The sequence below is a fragment of the Nyctibius grandis genome, chromosome 1 (genome assembly GCF_013368605.1).
Source record: "Nyctibius grandis isolate bNycGra1 chromosome 1, bNycGra1.pri, whole genome shotgun sequence".
NCBI lineage: Eukaryota > Metazoa > Chordata > Aves > Nyctibiiformes > Nyctibiidae > Nyctibius > Nyctibius grandis.
Genome location: NC_090658.1, coordinates 24,338,318 through 24,358,001, shown reverse-complemented (window position 1 = coordinate 24,358,001; position 19,684 = coordinate 24,338,318). Strand labels below are relative to the sequence as shown.

The window sequence follows — 19,684 nt, the reverse complement described above, 5'->3', positions numbered from 1 at the left end:
TAAGAACAGGAGCTCCAACCACATATAGGCTCCACCTATACATAGGTGCTCAATAATATGATGCGGCATGCAGCCTACACGTCATTTCCCACTTAATTAGGCACATCCTCAAAACATCAGGTCCCACACACAGAGAGCAACTCACGCCCCCAAATCCTTAGATGGCATAAAAGTAATGGGAGCTGTGAAGATCCATCCTCACAAAGATGCAAAAAGGAAAAGATGAGCCATGGCTACCTGTGCTGAAGATTACTAAACCTCATGGGGAAGAGGAGCACAAAAAACCCTGTTGGTCTTTCCTGTTTTGGAACCAGGGAAGATTTCAACAAAAATGAGATTAGTCCCCAAAAAGTTAATAATAGCTTAGATTTACTTCCTTTACTCATATGTGTTGACTCACTTCAAAATATGCTGTTCCCTGCCCTGAAAAGAAAACGCAGCTGATCTTCAAGCTGTCTCCACTGTGGGAAAAGGTGATTTAAGTTACATATGGAAGCAATATGAGTCAACAGTTTGAAAATTCTCCTGGTAGCCAGCCAGGTTAATGGCCAGGCAGGTTAGAATATCATGCTAAAAAAATGTGGTGAGTTAACTAGAACATATGTATACTCTAGCTCATACTCTGCAACACTGAAAATAAATAGATAACTCTTTTTAAAAACTGGGCTGAGTACAGGCATAACTCTAAACTATTATTTGGACACAAAACAAACATAAAGAGTTCTGATTGCCCCATGCTTCCCCCTCCATTATGCCAGTTGGAGTAATAAAACATATTGTATACACCCCATAAACCTTGTCTCATTTTTCAATATATATTTTAAATATTCTCCTCCAGTAGGGCTCTAAACTCTGGAATGATATAAGTCCACCAGCGTTTTCTGGTTAAATGTACCGCTGTGCACTGATGCAAAAGTTGAACAGAGTGAACACATATACCAGTGAACAACCAGTATGCATATGTAAGTATCCAGAAGCACATCACAAAATGATTGGTTTGTGGGTTCAGAGCAGCATGCAAGTGTATTCAGGTGTTACTTTATTCAAAGAGCAAGTGAACATGTTCAAACTTACGCAATGTGTGCTTAACCTGAACTTTAAAAAAAAAAAAGCTCTGGTAGCCTGTAGTGAAACCTTGTTCATGAATTTATGGTACTCATTAAAAAAACCCTATCTATCAGTAAAACCTTTAGGTAGTATCCCAGCCTCACATAATCAACGTCTGAGAAATCTCTATTGATTCAGTGGAATTTTAACTTGTAGGGAGCTAAAATCCAGTCCATTCACTACTGCCCTGGTAATAAGAAAACACTGCTTGAAATGTGACACAATGAAATTGCCACCTATCTACAGGCTGCCAGTGCAATAGCTCATACTCCTGTGAAAAGATTGTTGAAGCACCTACATCAGCACTCACTGCCAGCAGAAAAGAGGAAAACTCAGGTTGTTTCCACCTCCCAAAGAGCTTGGTGACCCTAGTGTTTTCACAGGAATTGTTGAAAACAGTCACCCAACGCATCAGTAAATCATGCAATAAAACCATGGCCCAGGAAGTCCTAATGACCCAGTGAACACAACCCTGCAAAAGTGAACACAGCTCTGATAACAACGGGAAGTTGCCAGAGAAATATGTGAATCAGTGCCCTGTTGGGTGGGTAAAGTAGATCCATTTCATGAAATGAATAATTATTCTTTGTAAAAGCTTCAAAAAACAGCTGAAGATATCAAGTGCAAAAGCAGCTGCCAAAGATAAAACAGTGAACCAGTAAACATCTCACTGCACAGGAATCTGCCATCTTCCGACACTGAGATTTCTGCCAAATTCTTCTTGAGATTTTCAGCTGCATAAGGGCCTCCACACAAATGCTTCTTTTAAACACATTCAGAGACTTCAGGATTGTACTGACATCCAGTTGCAGCTCCTTTAGCTTTATTTTTTGCCTTGCTGGCAGGGTATATTAAAGGTATTCAGCTCCCTGATAAAGGTTATGGTTAAAATTAGTTTTCATGGTTTGTGTCTCAGCTGTAAGAGAAGGGAAAAAAGTTTGATCCAGCCTGCAGTACAACCATCAAAATTGAATAATTTTAACTGAAGACTGGCAGTGCTACTGTAACCAAGATTTCCACTGCCTATTGAATTCTCAAAATTTAAAAAGCAGTTAGAAACCCAATCAAACAGCACAGGTTTGTTTGCTCACGGGTTGCTGCTACTGGCTTGACCTTTTTTCTTTCAGACATCTATCTGGGACTTCTAAATAGAAGACCAGTGGGCTGCAGTTCCCGTTGCAAAACATGCAATAGAAAAGAGAGAATGAATCACCTGCAGAAAGTGATGCACAACAGAGGAATCCTGAATCATGCTGTGGAAATGCCTGTTTCTTCTCACTGATTACACAGGAAGTCTAGAGCAACCTTCAGTCTTGAGGCTTCATCAGGAGAAACTACATGACTGAGGTAGGATTGGTCTGTGTCAAGAAGATTTAAGTAGTATATCCTGTAGCAGTCTGCACTTCGCTAAGGAGGAACTGCTAGTCGCTGCTACTGCATCACATAGGAAGATAAATAGGAGAACACCAGCCCCACTCTAGGTAACATATTCATCTGTCAAAACAGTGCCTTAAACTACACCGGGAGACAAGTCAGAAGCAGCATACCTGTGAGGTACACCATAATGTTCACTGTGTACACAGTGCTCCTTAATGAATGGGCAACCTCATTCTGCAATGATACACATTGCTACTACACCTTAAGGGGAAAAAAAAGGCAGTCAAGCACTTTGCAATAGCCTAAATGACAAAGGTATTGAGCAGCATAGTTCATAGATAAGAAGAATGATCCTTTCATCTTTATTTGAGGACATGCATAAAGGCTGATGGGCACATCTGTGACTCAACCAGCTAGGGATGACAAGTGTTTTCCGTTTTTCCACTTTTCTTATCCTTTCTCCTGTAAACCAAAAAATTGAAGATAACAACTTCTCAGGAGATGAGAGAAAGAGAAAAGAGAACATATTTTTTTGTAGGGAAAGCAAAATGACTCCATGACAGTAGCTATCTCTATGGCTATTATACTAAAATTTCACGGAAGAGGAGAACAGACATTATGTATTCAGTAATTTTCAGAATAACTCTCAAACTCCTCACTGTTAGCCACAAGTAAGAAATCAGAAACTGATATTTGCTGAAATAACTCGCTCCTTTCTGCTGTCTAAAAATTTGACAAATAGATTCATAAACATGAACAATGCCTTCTCCTAAAAAAAGCTTTGCTTAGTAAGACCCTAAAGTAACAGGTCAGAACCAAGTTCTGAAAAGTTGGGCAGGGCCTTGGTAGGGCAGTTGCAAGTGAAGTGGATGATAAGCTGTTCCTCTGATAAGTAACCAAGCATCATTTGGCCTTTACTTTGAAACTGTCTGATTTTATGCAAATATTCCTTCTAGTTTACGGGCAATAAGAGTTTATTTTCTTTTTCATCTCAATTAAGGAAGCACAAGGAAACAGTTCTACTACCAGCATGTCACTTGTTTGATACTAGAACTCCATAGCCTTGTTTATTTTCATAAAAGTATATTAAAATATGGGCTATTTTTAAGCTAGCAAATTACTTCTTGCATCTCTTCCATGTTGCTACAAACCAAGTCCTCTGCTCTGGGCAACCTACCAGTTCAGAGGGATACCTGTATATACAACATTCATACTGATGTAATGTAACAACACACCCACAAAACTGAACTGCCTCCACTGTCACACTTACCAAGTGCTTCCAGATCCTAAATATCCTTACCTGTGGTCAATCCCAATGGTAGACATGGCTAACACCACCTAGCAGCTCAGAATCTACCCCTTTGATGAGACCACTGGAAACACTGAAAAGAATGTAATAGATGCCCTGAAACGCTGCCAGTTTTCCAGCACACAGTAGCATTCCCATTTGAAAACAATACTGTCCTTACAATTTTTTTAAATGTTGTAACTGCTGCATAGCAAAGCCAAGGAACTACATTCCTCCTGCCTCTGCTGCTGTTTCATTTTTTAGGGTACAGGAAAACCTCATCAACTACTGTAATATCTTCTCAGTGCTCTTCCTGATGCCAGTAGTAAATGAAACAAAGAGAAAGGAGATTTTTTAAAAGGTACCTTAGCTTTAAAGAAGTTTACTCTTGGCATATGTGCACCAAGAAATAAAGAGCTACTTCACCCCCAAATTCAGTGACAGTTAATTTAGTTCAAATTATGTTTTCTCTTCATGCAATGCAGAACATCATGAAGTCTAACTGAAAGGAGCAATTCATAGAATCATAGAATGGTTCAGCTGGAAAGGACCTTAAAGATCATCTAGTTCCAACCCTCCTGCCACAGGCAGGGACACCTTCCACTAGACCAGGTTGCTCAAAGCCTCATCCAATCTGGCCTTAAACACTGCCAGGGAGGGGGCATCCACAGCTTCTCTGGGCAACCTGTGCCAGTGTCTCACCACCCTCACAGTAAAGAATTTCTTCCTAATATCTGATCTAAATCTACCTTCTTTCAGTTTAAAACCATTCCCCCTCGTCCTGTCACTACTTGCCCTTGTAAAAAGTCCCTCTCCAGCTTTCTTGTAGGCCCCCTTCAGGTACTGGAAAGGCTGCTGGAAGGTCTCCCTGGAGCCTTCTCTTCTCCAGGCTGAAGAGCCCCAACTCTCTCAGTCTGTCTTCATAGGAGAGATACTCCAGCCCTCTCATCATCTTCATGGTCCTCGTCTGGACTCCTTCCAACAGCTCCATGTCCTTCTTATGTTGGCGGCCCCAGAGCTGGACGCAGTACTCCAGGTGGGGTCTCAGGAAAAAAATCCCTCTACTTGCTTTTAGTTGTGTCTGTCTGGTTTAAGAAGATGACAATATACTAACAACCTTCAGGGAACAAAATCCATCAAAACTGATCCTATTGAGAGTCATTCCAACAGCCACCACAGCAGAAGCTTCTTCACCTAGTTTACAGAAGCTCAGTCATTGCTTCAGAGAGAAAGCAAGGAAGGCAGCAGGGAACCCCCGTCCATCATGGTGACAGCAGCGTGCTCCTGTCTGTCAGAAAACATTAGATTTGAATTTTAAGTCTACAGAATATTATTTCTGTTTAGAAATGAAACTATAATAAAACAAAGTCCATTTTTTGTTTGTCATTTTGTATCTCTACATCCTATCTTAAGCCTGACAGTCCTCGAGAGTAAATACCTAGCTGAAGGTTTCTTGTAGTGAGTGTTTCTCGTCGGTTTCTTGTAATGAGTGAGAGGTTTCTTCAAGTGTGAGTAGATCTAGCTGGGCCATGTTGTTAAATACAACTTCTTCTGACAAATCCTCCAGCTGTGTAAGCAGAAGCTTACTACCCATATGCTCATCCTCTTGCGTTAAGACAGTCTGCAGTTCAAAGAAAGCAGGACATAACTTTCCGCTTCATCCCAAAAAGTAAGTTGCAGTTTTCATGAGGTTGTTCTACTGTCAATTACAGCAAGATTTAAAATCGCTTTTCAGCACTATTTAAGATAACCTGCTAAAAACACAAAACAAGACACATTCAGATCGTACAAGCAGACTTTCAACTGGTTTTCCATAAACACATGCACATGAAATGGGTACTGTTAACAATACAGCTAAGAACATGAACCATATGTGTGTGAGGCACCGGGTACTCTAACAGGGGAAAGCCAAGGGCCAAGGACAGGATTTACATAGAAGAGAACTGATGCTCCAGGTTACCCCAGTGATCCACATAACACAAGTGTTTATCACCAATAGTGGTGAGGACAGCTGCCTCACAGGCTGAGAAACAAAAAGCAGTAGGTGTGACTCATCCAAACACGCAGCTTCGTACACAAAGCAAGCTCTTCACTGATAACAACAGAAGGCCAGATTTCTAGCCTCAGCACCATTTCAGCTGTCAGATAGCATAGAATAAACATATAGGCCACTCAAAAGGTTTTCATTTCCTTGAAGGAAGGCAGAAGACTCTCTCTCCTGCATCAGAAGTTGGTTAGACCTCCAAAGCAAATTTCAAAATGCTTCATTTATTTCCTTCTCTGTAAGGATCATAAAATGTCCTAAATACCAGGTTCAGTCAGTCTCATAGACCTTCAAGCTCTTCTTTCTTGAATTAAGGTTCAATCCTGACTGTCTTATGCAATTCAAGACACATTTTTAACCTGGTGGTTTGCAGCCATGTCCTAATCATAAACAGTCGCTTCCTCTGGTGACCAGGAATAGGACACGAGGAAACAAAATGAAGCTGCGTCATGGGAAGTTCAGACTGGACGTTAGGAAAAGGTTCTTCACTGAGAGGGTGGTCAGTCACTGGAACAGGCTCCTCAGGGAAGTGGTCATGGCACCAAGCCTGCCAGAGTTCAAGGAGCATCTGGACGACACTCGTAGTTATATGATTTAGTTCTAGGTAGTCCTGCGCACAGCAGGGAGCTGGACTCAATGATCCTTATGGGTCCCTTCCAACTTGAGACATTCTATGATTCCTCCTCTGTTCTGCTGCACATACGTACATTTTCTATCCATCTGGCTCCCCCTCTGCGCTTCTGAAATGGATGCACAATTAATGTACTGTCATCTCTGAAGTTTCATGTGCCATGAATCAATCCCCCTCCAAGTCATGCTGTTACTGAAGAATGATACTTCTTTATCTGGTAAAGCTAGGTGCTCTTTTTCCTTCTGGTTTTTGAAAGCTGTAGAGTACTTGGAGTCATACCTCTCATGCCTTTATTTCCTTGCCATGTTACCAATCTAGTCTGAGGTTTGTTTTGAACATGTAAAAAAATTCTATACGGAAATTCTTATCATTACCTCATTTCAAGAGCTGCAAAGTTTAAGGAAAATCATAACATACTCAATAAAAATCCCAAGCATGGACAATGAAATTGTTACATCATTCTACCCAGGTGCAGAATTTTTCCAGAAAATCTGAATCATTTCTGATTCCCAACTACAGTAGAAGCCATTTACATTCCTCCCCGCCCCCAGCAGAAGTCAGCAAGAGCTGCTCAGTGTTCGATGCAAGCTCAGGCCACCCAACCAACATACAGGTTCAGCAAGTGTCTCCAACAGCACACGTGCCCAGGTGGACAGGAAAGGAAGATATGAAGTGCCTTTTCCCAAGTGCAAATGCCTCTACCAGCATAACTGGCATGGAAGGATTCAAGCTGGTCTACCTAAGACCAGAGAGGAAGCTCCAGCACTGTGTGTAAATGGTTTATATTGATCATATGAGAAGAGACTCAAAATGTAACCTTTGCTGCCATTTGAAAGGGCCCAATAAAAAGTCTAGAGTACTCCAAAAGTATCTGTTCTACTAAAATGGAACAAACAAATAGTTCCCATCAGGAAAGCGATATGCGAGAACATGTGACTAAGCCCCAGAACATAAAATAAGTATTATTTCCTCTTGATCAGATGTAAATGTGATACTGTCTAATGCCAAGACATTTCTGTTACAACATTTCTAACCATCACAGCCTCTGCCTTCAAAACACACTACAGCAAGAATGCAGGCTGAAGTACCCAACACTGTATTTGTAGTTATGCAACACCATTTTTTAGAATTGCTACATATGTACTGCCCAACCACACACATGAAAACACATTCACTTTCTGGTCCAAAAGCGCAGTATAATGTAATAGATTAGATCTAAGCGTCAACAGTTTCTTAAAATATCTGGCACAAAGAGCTCAGCTTTCAATAGCCAACACACAGAGAACAAGCTCCCCATTCACTGAGGAAAGTCAGCTGGGAGAAGGGTTTGCCCTCCTCAGCAAATTATTTTATAAACAGGGAATTTATGTTGAATCTTAGGTCTGCCTTGAAGGAGTTGTTATTTTTAAGTTAAAGTTTAAACATCCACTAAAACACACACCCAAAAAGAACCAACTCAAGAATATTACTGAAAAGCAAAACAATGCATACGCTACAATAATATGAACACAAGAAGACCCAAGCAAATACTGCACATTATTTGTTGTTGCTGTCCTCTGAAAACAACATTAAAGCTAATTAAGTATCAGCTTGTTTACAACAAGGCAGGCTACAAGCCTAATGTGTGTTTTTTATGCTGCAGTAGCCAGTAATATTAAAAAAGTCTAATAATTAAAACAAAACAATAAAACCATCAAAGGAGCACCAAAATGCAAATACCCCAGACTGCCTAAGCCTGGGTGGCCACCCAGGGCTCTTAAGACTCATCCAACTTGCAAGCGGTTCCAGAGCTGCTCCCCTGCCTGGGCTATGTGAGCTCCTAGACCTTAGCTGGGGTGGCCAAGAGCATTGCTGTTTAGTCCCAAATTCCTGCAGCTGGAGGGAAAAAAAAAAAAAGTTGACATTACCAAGTTACTTCAGGACCCACCCACAGTCTTGTCTAACAGAAGAGAGCTGGGATCCCTGGGGACTCGGGACTCTTTTGGCGTTCATAACTACCTCCACTTAGCAATGAATCCCAGAGCTTGCCTTTCTCCCAACCTTGGGAGATACGGTGCAGTTCCAGTCATGAGACGATCAGCACGGGGACCATGATCAGGACTGGGACCTGTAGGGTCAGGCACGCTGGCAACTATGTTCTAAACCAAAACAGGATTCTGTTCCAGCAGAAATTTTTTTCCCTCTTGCCAATTTATGAAATTTCAGCTTCACAGTTCCTGCTGCTTCCTCTGGGACACCCCAGCACAATGTCTCATGAATAAGACATTTATATTGGTACTTGTCCTAACTCTTCTTTTATTGTGTTTCACGACACAGCACCTACCTACAGCACTGTATATTAGTTCTTCAGCTAAAAAAGAAAGAATTAATACCGCCACACATAGATCAGTTGGCACCCCATGCCACTTCACAGTTGCTCCCCACCATTCCCCTGTCAAAATTATCCAGTAATTTGACTGTCCAAATCATTTAGTTGAGAACAAAAGGTTTGACAGGAATCATGGGATGAAATTATCTTCCATTTCTAAGGTCTGCCATTCTGAAAGAATATCCTGTCCTTTTCTGTTCATTTGATATGACTTCCATGTACAGAAGTGATTCATAGAATCATAGAATGGTTCAGCTGGAAGGGACCTTAAAGATCACCTAGTTCCAACCCCCCTGCCATGGGCAGGGACACCTTCCACTAGACCAGGTTGCTCAAAGCCTCATCCAACCTGGCCTTGAACACTGCTAGAGAGGGGGCACCCACAGCTTCTCTGGGCAACCTGTTCCAGTGTCTCACCACCCTCACAGTAAAGAATTTCTTCCTTATATGTAATCTAAATCTACCCTCTTTCAGTTTAAAACCGTTCCCCCTCATCCTATCACTACATGCCCTTGTAAAAATTGTCTTAATTCATGTGAATAATTTAAAATTACAGTCCATTGACCTATAGCTCTCTATAGAACAGAAATATGATATATATAAAATATATATAATTATAAAGTTGGAAATAATTCTGTTAGAAGAAAGAAGCTACACTGGTTTATGCTACACAAGGATCCAGCCCAATATAAGAAACAGATAAAGAGAAGCAACAGAGACATTAAAAATATGGGACCATTCTGATCATGAATATCATATTTGTGTTGAAGAGAACAGTCTTGCTTCTTAGCGAAGAGGTGCATCATCCTTCCAGCTGGATGGAAGCTGCCCACACAGCCCTCTCTTGGCACTAGAAAGATCTACGTGTCACGGCCTCTCCCGCATGGTGTGAGCAGAGCTGCTCTGTAAGCCCGGCACAGCTGATCGGCACATGCACAGTAGTTATGGTATTTCCCAGAGAAGAAGGCAATGAGAAACTGGTTGCATTCATTTCTCTGGAAGCTACACAGCCTGCTCCCGCATACCATCTTTGCAAGAGAGCAGGCATGCTCTTAAAACATATGCTGGGAAGAAGTACACCATAAACATAAAATGATGAAGGTTCTTGGGAAAAGACAAATTTGGACAAGGCAGTAAGGCTTCCGCTGCCTGAAAACCAAATTTTTTTTCCACTCATTTACACTAGTAATACTGAATGGTTAAATCGTGACTTAACTCTCCAGATGTGAGAGACCAAACTCTGGCCTTCTGTTTTTTAAATACTCCACCTCCCCACTTACCATGTATCACTCAGTTCTCTTCTCGCTCATTTGCTGCCCCATCTAACTTCATCCCATATCTCTCTTCTCCTCCCATCCTGCACGATATTTCTCTGTACTTTCATAGAAAACAAATTTTTTAAGCGTTACTGATTTTTTAAGAACTATTGGCATTAAAAAAATCCTGTGGGTCTAGCAGAGGCGTATTAACAAGCATGGCCACACAACCTGTCACAGCCCATCACTTCAGGCAAGCACAGTCAAGGCTGTCCTAAACAAATCAGACGGTACACATCGTGCTGTTTTTTTCTGACACACTGTAATATACAAAATAATAATTTTGGACAATGAAGTCACCACAGTGCTCAAATCAGCTACCATGAACTCAAAGGTAGACACAGAGACTTCTCAGACAGCCACAAGCTGCAGGTGTAACCAAGCATGAAAAGCAAAGCATCCTCATGTACCTTACAACCTTAACAGCCAAAAGAGCTCCACATAGCTGAGCTTGCCGCAAAACCAGGCTGGCACAGGAGGATATGTTATATCCAGCCTTACCACAGCAATTAAAAGCACCATGTAAAGACCTCAGTGACTGGTACAAAACTCCAGCTGACTAAACTTGTATTAAAAGCTAGCAACATTGGAGGATGTGAAACTTTAGCTTATTCAAAAAAAAGTAAAGCAAAGCAGACTAAAAACAAAGATAAGCTCAAGTAGGCAAGACATTTAAGAAGGACTTTTGAGGGGAAGAAAAAAAAAGTCCAGAGTTTAGAGGGGAAAAAAAAAGTAGATTTGCCAGAACATTTTTCCCTGTAAATATGAACCACTCAAACACTCATTTTTTCCCCTCTACTTTATCCTCAAGTGATTTAAAAATTCATACAGTCCTTAGAGTCTGTAGCTCTGTATGTTTTAGAAGAACACTTGTTTAAAAATTCTTCACCTAACACTTGAAGAAAAATAAGGGGAAAGGCACAGAATTGTGAAGAAGAAATATTTCCTTAAACAACAAACAGAAAAAAAACAGCTACAAGAAATGGTGAAGAAAAAGGTAAGGCGGCAACACATCAGAGGAAATAAACGTTCACTTAGTTAAAGGAGGATAAGTTTGAGGCTGATTTTTCACAGGCCCTCCAGAAAAGAGGCCTGGCAGCCACAGGCTCTAATTTTCCACCTGCAAACACATTCATTCCCACACTTTGCAGGTGCAGCCATCCCATTCCAAACACTCTGTGTTTTCTTTCACAGGAAAGCTGTGCAGCACATTCCTCAGGGAAAATGCAGAGCTGACAGCTGAACGTGGGGCAAAAGCCCAATGCAGCACAGTGCAGATGCTGGCATACGTCCCTCCCCGCACAGCTGTGCGTATCAGACCTACCATGTACAGCACCAGGGGGACCCAGCCTCACGGGCAGCACCCAGGCTAGGAACTGTTCTCGTTTTGCAGGATTATGCCCCAATCTGCAACAGCACAAACACCATCGGATATTACTGGGTACAGAGCACATAGGAAGATACTGAAAGCTTCTTCCAAGAATGAAAAAAGAAAACCAGACCAAAGCACACCTTCATTCCTTCACAGGATGCACAGCAGTATCATGTGTGAAGACAGAGATACTTTGGGGAGCAAAATGTAACTTCAGTTTTCCCTTAGAACTGTGCAAAAAAAAAAAAAAGCCACAGATTGTCTGATACTTGTGCAGAAAGCAGCATCGCACACACATTTTCAGAAAGCCACAAGAGTGTGTGGGTTCTCTGTTTCTGGAACAAGAGCACAGTGAAAGCAAGCTTGTTTAGTTTAGACACTGTACAAAGACTTATTTTTTTTTTAAATAAATGGTTGAAAGGATGCCTCCTCTCTCAGGAGTTAGCAGAAAATAAAAGGCAGATTTATGTTTGTAATCTATGCAAATATCTACTCTACAGGGCATCACAGAGACTGCTTTATATCAGACAGTATGCAGATCCCAGGTGCTTTAAACATGCCAAAAGCATGTGCAACACCTCCACCTGTGATAGCTGCTCACTCTGAGAACAGCTGGATGACTAAAAAGAGGTTGTCTAAGTAGCCTTCCATGAAAAATGCCTTTTGCTAACATGGCAACCCCCATGCTCCCACCCAAACGGCTCCTGCTGTAGCTGCCATCAAGCCTGGAGAGGGTTTTTGTTTGTTTGTTTTAATTTGGTTTATCACAAATTCTTCTAGAAATTTTCAAATGATAGCAATTACAACACAGTGAAACTCCTACTGACACCTTAAGAAATTATCATGGGGCTTTAATTCATAACTCCCCCTGGAAGATGTCTGTGGGACTGGGTGCAGGTAAAATGCCAGGACTAGAGGTGGGGGAGATGCTGAAGTCCCTGAGATCTTAGAGGAGACAGGATTAAGATCAGGGGATACATACAGATAGGAGCCTCAACCCAAGACAAAAGAAACAGAGTAGAAAGAGTATGGAAATAAGAGGACTAAGAGGGTAGGAAATAGCTCTCCTTGGAGGAGGCCGAATGCCAAGAGTACAATGGTATTACATTGAAAGGAAGGCATAGCAACAACATTTATTTCATTGCCATTACCAGAAAGAAGAGACAGGTCCTCTACAACTGGCAGCTGCTTTCTGTACATTTCCCTAGGACATCTGCAGGAAGCTTCCATCACAGGTCAAGAAACACGGCTGTCCTGAGAAGCCTCACCATTTGCACCCAAAATCCCTAACTGAACAAGACCGATGATGTCCTGCTGGTGCTTCTTACCCTGTCCCAATGCTCCACTTAACTTCGTCTGAGGAGGAAAAAACCCCCACACCACTAATGTTTGCATCTTTAAGCAAGTATCAATTTTGTAAAAAAGAAGCGAAGAACTGCAAGCCACAGAGTCAGATATGACCTATTAAAACGATTAATGTGTCCCGCAGAGTACTCTCTGCCTCATCTTTCCCGCAGGCCTCAGAGGTTGACTTCAAAGAGTTGTTAGCTGAATAAACTGCTCTGGCAGTCTTGTCTTTTCATTTTCCTTCCCAAGGATCCCACAGGCCCTTCTTTCTCATATTATCAGGAATACCTCTTACAAATTAACTACAGGCCTCCCACATTAAGTCATGGTTGGGCTTCTCTTTATATGACAGGTGCCTACAGCTCTACAGGTCCTCAATAACCAGTTACGTGGCCAGCTCAGGTAACCCATTCACCTACTCAGCCACTCAATACCCATCCACAGCTTTGAAATGATGAGGTCATTTGAGCACAAACACAAGAAACTTCTCCTAAACATAAAACCCCCTTCTTCATTGCAAGGGTGACTGAACACTGGAACAGGTTTCCCAGAGAAGGTGTGGAGTCTCTGCATCCATGGAGATATTCAAAACCCAATGTGACACAGTCCTAGAGCAATCTCCTCTAGCTGACCCTGCTCTGAGCAGACAATCTCCAGAGGCACCTTCCAACCTCAACCATTCTGCAACTCTGTGGTTAGCACTGCTACTTGTGTTTAGCTTCAGCAAGTCAACTGACACTCCCACATTGTACCTCTGAGGAACAGCACTGAATTCTTACTAGATTACTATTCCATTCTTCTCCCAGCATGTCATATATGGACAGGTTTCCATAGAGTCCGTTCACCACTGGGGGACACAGCACGTGGAGCAGTGTTGCTCACCCTTATTTCTGCATCCACATTGGCTTGTGCAATACAGGAAGTTACCAGCAAAACCATGAAGAGCTCCTGACCACTACCAACACCTGCAGGCAGCTAAAATCCAGGAGCCTGCAGGCATAATTAGCATTTAGACTTCCAACAGTAATGATAAAGTGTAAAGAAGTTATCATTTTATAAATAAATTGTTATGGCTTCACCTAAATATTTATTGTCTTATTTGTACAAGGATTCCTCCCTCTTGGTCCCAACTGCCAAACAATAGCAGAACACAAAATGGTCCACAGATTGTTTTGAAGAGTCAGATGGTCTTTCAAATAAAAATTATTAAGGAACACTGCCTCAGAGCCACTGACCAATCCCACGAGAAATGCTCCTCTCAACCAACAAAACCTAAAAGCCTTGGATCATTTTCCCTCTTCACATGAGGCGTGGGGGGTGCAGTCACTGGAAGCAGGGAGGAATATTCAATTCGGAACAAATCTCTCAAAACCAACTATCAAGCCAAAGTCTACAGATCAGATGCAGAGTAAACCATCTCAGTAAACCAATTCCTTGGTTTTTGAATACTTGTGGATTATGTAAGTGTTTGCTGAAGACTTTTCATTATCTTCAAGGAATATTAATCAGCCCTGGAAATTCTGGAGTCTACAATTAACTAAAAGCCTGGACTGAGAGATGGGTTTCACCTCAAGCTCCAAACATGGCCAGGCAAGCTCAGGTCTGGAGATGTTTCTACCAAGAGAAGGTTACAAAGGTAACAGGTTCACTGCTAGCAGTGCTGTCACTGGCTTTGCAGCTTCAGCCTTTGGTGATGGTTTTGTTTTGCGGTTGGGTTTGTTTGTTTGTGGTGGTTCTGCAGCAAAACAAAGTCATCTTATCAGGCTCTTCTGTATCTGAGATCCATTAGTAAGCTGCTGGTTTTGCTACAGACCTTTAAAGAATCGTAAGAGGCACTCATAAGACTGCAGCTTATGTTATCAATCACTTCAGAAAGAAAAACAATTCAGCAGCCACTCCAATTGAGAGTGCTGTGAAGTTCAACTGTCACTGAAATGTTTTGTTATTACCAACCTGGGCAGAACGAGCAAATACACCTCTGCAAGTGAGCTATGAATGAGCAATCAGCACTGCAAGCTGCAGCTTGAAGAGATAATAGCATCCAAGTAGCTACAATGCTTCCTTGCACACAGCTAGGCTGGGATTGAGCTGACAACAGAACATTTCAGACATTCCCACTGCATGTTAAATAAATCTGAAGGAAAAGGTATGAGGTTTCCCTCTCCCAAAGTGTACAAAGCAGGAACACACAGATACAGACAAGCATTGATGTTCACTCTGTTCCTAGGGAAATTTAAATTTTGTGATGCTTTCAGCCCACTGTTTGGCAAGAATTCTGCATATACAGTAGTACTGCATATACAGTATGCTTGACAGCTGTCATTTTAAGAATCAAATCTTTCGCATCCTACCAAAGTCAATTCTCCAATTCAGTGTTTAGAAAAAATCCTTTAAAATACACAAACTGCAATACAAGAAATGCTTCACATCTTGCACACCTTCAAAAATTAAAGCCACTCTTTCTCCACTATTTATACATCTTTTTTTAGATACGATGACCACATGGTGAATTTCAGGTTTGCAGCAATAGAATATTTTTTTCAGTGGGGAGGCTTCTGCCACCCTGTAGCCCTCACCCATTTATTCCAGGCTCTACCTCTAGTTGTGCTGATGCAACTTTGCTCTAGGCCAGATAAATGAAATAATTTCGGTTAAAAAGAAAACAAGCCCACCTCTTTTTGGGTGAGGTGGGCTTTTTTCCCCTGTTGTTTGTTTGGTTTTTTTTTAATTTAAATACAGCACAGATGTGCAAAAAAACACACAGTGATGTGGTTTACAAGAATAGCCCCTCAAAACAGTTGCATTGTTACAACTGCAGCACAGGGCTCTGAATAAAAGAGTAATTCCCCTGAAGTTGTTTGCAAAGGTGCACCCTGATCATAATTAAAGGACTAATACACTCTAACAATTTTAATCCTTTTGTGAAGTGTAAGGGGGAAAATCAGGAGTGGGATGGGCAAAACCTAGAAAAGATGCCAAAGTTCACTTCCAGCAGAGCACAGGTAGACATAAGAATAATAAACTAAAACTGTACATAGAGGTCCTCTGCCCATGGCTTCCTTTTAATCAGTAGAAGGCTACAGAAAAAGAGTATGGTCACCATGGTCTCTTAAAATTTATGTCAAGTTTTTAAACATAAATCTATTATTCCCTTTTTGTTTCTGCAGTTGGTCATGTATAATCATTTACCAATACTGCTTTTTTTTCCTCCCCAAACAAATATAATCAAGTGGTGACTTCTCTCACTTTTTCCCATTTGGGCAATCATCAGGAAAGGAAAGAACCAGATGATACCCGAGAAAATAACTGGATGCCAGAAACAGAGCAACTGGCTGTTCCCTCCCAGCTATATCACAACAGTGTGAACAGAGGGAAACCACATACCTTGTTACTTCCTGCTGCAGTCGGGAAACACTGGGCACATAGAACATTACCCCAAAAAAAAGCAAAGGCTCATTGGCAAATTTGTCCAGCTGCTTCTTCAGAGGCTTTTCCAGTTCAACCCAGCGGGCTTGCTGGCTCTTGCTGAGAAACCAAAGGCCGAAGTAGTGCGTCTAGATAAAGAAACAAAATAGTGTCAGTTTACCTTTTTCAGCTAGACCACACACACAAATGCAAATAAGAACAGATGGCATTGTGTAAATTTTTCCATTTGCAAAATCAGAGTAATTTCTTTTTTTAATGTCCTTTTTTATTTGCAGGACAATCTTGAAGACAATGATAAATTAATATTGCAATATAATACACTTCATGGAATGCTATCTGCCCCTTACCATCTCTTGCAAATGCATATCAAAGACCTCTATCTGACATTATGGCACAGGTGACATAAATGATTTACAGGAAGTGTCTGAGTCTTCGTTTTCTTTTACACCTGTGCCTTGTGAGCAGACAGCAAACACTAAGCCTGAATCAAAGTACAAAGGCTTCATGAGACTTTGGATCGGGCCCACTGCAGGCAAAGGACAAGGACTCTTCCAACTATAAAGAATGCATACCTACATGCCTATGTCTACCAATACCAGAACCGTTTACCCAATACAGAACATGTTTACTTTTTTTTTTTAAATGCACTCACAAAGTTTTATGATGGACAAGTATTACACTTAAAATGTGCATCACACACACAAGTTGTTTGCTCTAGGCTCTTACAGAAATACCAGGTTGAAAACCTCAGCTATTTCCTATCCTGTGTAAATCTCAACTGCTGGAGTACCTCTTATATAAGCCACATGGGACTGTTGCTGGTGGAGAGTAATTAACAAGGAACAGTGTTCAGAACTAGAGCTCCAAATACTACAAATTGGTAATAAGCATCTGAAGGAATAGTCAATCCATCATGAAGGATTCTATCGAAAAGCCCTTAAACCACTGTATTAAACATGCCGATCTACTACTATAGTATGCAAATGCATACTATAATTAACAGTAAGTACTACGACTACAGAACTGAAGAAAAGGCCAACAAAAAGTGTTCGTGTTTAGCAAAGGAACTAATCCTACAGTTGCTTGGAAATCTGACTGTAGCCCTGTGAAGTTAGCATCAACATCTTTTTCTTCAGTATTTCAGCTGACAGCATCTGGAGATTTCCAGCAATGCCTTCAATATAAAATACCGCTCTGTACTAACACTGGAATGAATGAAACAGAAAGTGAGAGAGGAACTTTTTGTGGACACCAAGCAGATTTAGGATCTGAAAGTGGGATTATTACTATTTCTGCATATTTCTCCCATTTTATTTCAATAAACTTTCTTGGTGTCTAATCCAACTGACTCCCTATTCAACGAAAACTTTCCAGTAGTTTCCATTAGATTATATTAACCCTAAAACAAATAAAATACTTACTTTGTTGTTATAGCTTAATTTACCTGGACAACGATCCTTCCACAGGCAGTCACAATCCTTTATACATAGCATCACATTTTAAGTAAATATACTTGAGACAAAGAACAGAAAAACCCCTATTTGCTGTTTTATAAAGCTTTCATGTGAAATTAATTTCCATACATTCAAAAAGTTTGGCCTATAAATCAACCATCAAGTTTTCACCAGCTGGATTTCCCAGATGTTCATGCTTTTAAATAAAAAGTCTTCAAAATTAGCAGACAAATTGCAACCATTACACTTTGCAAAAGCCACCATCAACAGCCTGTTTCACTTTGGTAAGGGGTGCTTCTCTAAAAACCATTACATGTACCATGACTTAGCATAAAACAACGCAATATTGAAAAATTAAAATGCTTAGAAAAGACAACAAGCCAGCAGGGGCAACACTGCTCCAACTATTTTATAGCTGAGGGCTTGCAAGACAGAATCATATGCAAAAACTCTGAATTGGAGTGCAGGTGTATTTACTTTAGGGTCTCATTACGTACATATTTTCAACTTGGAGAACATTCAGACTAGTATTTAACTAAGATGCTAACTAATTCTACTTGATTCCTCAATTAAGCCTGACAAACGTGCAGTATAGCTTGAACACTGCTCAATCCTTTTCTCTTTAAGTTTGGTACAGTGAAGCAAGCTAGTTCTTTTTTGAAGAGAATCAGTGTAGTATTTCCTTCTAGAATTCAAAGGAATCTTCAATAAATCAATCAATCCAGGGCACAAATAAATCAAGAAGTCAGCATCTCCCATAGAATAAACTTAAAACAAAACTAACCAATTCACTGATACATGTCTACTCTCCCTCTGTAGTTATGACGGGATAAAAGAAGTTCTTTCTGACAAGCTCACCATGATAGTAATTAGATTAAAATGAAGGTGGGAGGGACAGTGGAGACAGCAAAGGAAAGGAATTCATGTGAAGGCAGAAAAAAGCACAGTGATTTTACCACCTCATAAGGGAAATCCTTTAATGCACAAACTCCACTGCAGGGCAGCTCATTCTCAGCAAGGAACAGCGCAGAGCTGTGAAAACAGATCTTCTATATTACTTTAAAAAGTAAACATTCACATAATCTAGGACCCAAATTTGCAGTGTCAAGTACTTGTAAAACATATAGCAACTAAGATGATTTGGAGTCTGAAGTCTAAAAGAGTTATTCAAGGGATTAAGGGTATTGCAATTAAATAGCTCAAATGAGCACAGCCCCTCCCCTTGAAGTGGGGCAGGGGGACAACAAAAATTTAGATTTGCTACAGTAGAAAGGCTCTTCAAGTACCAAATCCAGAATCCTGAATCACTTCCAAGGAATAAGAAGTGAAGAGAATGTGTTTAAGCTTCTAGACTACAGCAGATACAGTGGACTGATCACGGCAGCATGCATTTCACACAGCTAAAAGATCACTGTTTTCCTGGAAAGCAGCCTGGAGAGGATCAAGCAATTGCAGATGAAGCACAGGGACTGCAGAGCAGAGCTCAAGTGTACTTTGGAGAGGCAACCAACACAGTTATCTGAATATCAGCTCCCTGTCGCCAGGAACTTTACTTCTTGAAAACGTTAGCATTTTTTAACAACCCACAGTGGGGAAAGACTTCTGCAGCCACTACTGCAAATGCCTGAAGAGACTCTCACCCCAAGGAACATTAGTAATTCCCAAACAGGAATGGAGGAACATCGGGCTGGAAATGGCTTGACCACCACATTCAGTATGCTATGATCAGGCATATGACTGCCCAGAAGGCCTTACAGAATCCGAGTTGTGCATTGCCATACACTCCAGCCCACAAAACATTTTTACAGTACAGACACCCCACAAATTAGATGAGGGGATATAAAAATGGGTTCTTTTTCTCTATAAGCAGCTGATTGAAACTAAGTTGATCGAAAAGCTGGTCTGTTTGTCCACCTGTACAAGGTGAAGCACTGACTTCACTCCAGTTTTCATG

The 19,684-nt window shown here is 41.0% G+C and overlaps 1 protein-coding gene across 1 annotated transcript in view; it reads right to left on the bottom strand.

Annotated features, from left to right (window-relative positions):
- PTPN14 (protein tyrosine phosphatase non-receptor type 14) overlaps window positions 1-19,684 on the bottom strand; it is a 123,695-nt gene that overhangs the window by 55,487 nt on the left and 48,524 nt on the right. Inside the window, exon 3 of the mRNA XM_068415186.1 lies at window positions 16,235-16,404. Within this exon, the coding sequence (XP_068271287.1) occupies window positions 16,235-16,404 (170 nt within the window). The remainder of the gene's footprint in view (window positions 1-16,234; window positions 16,405-19,684) is intronic.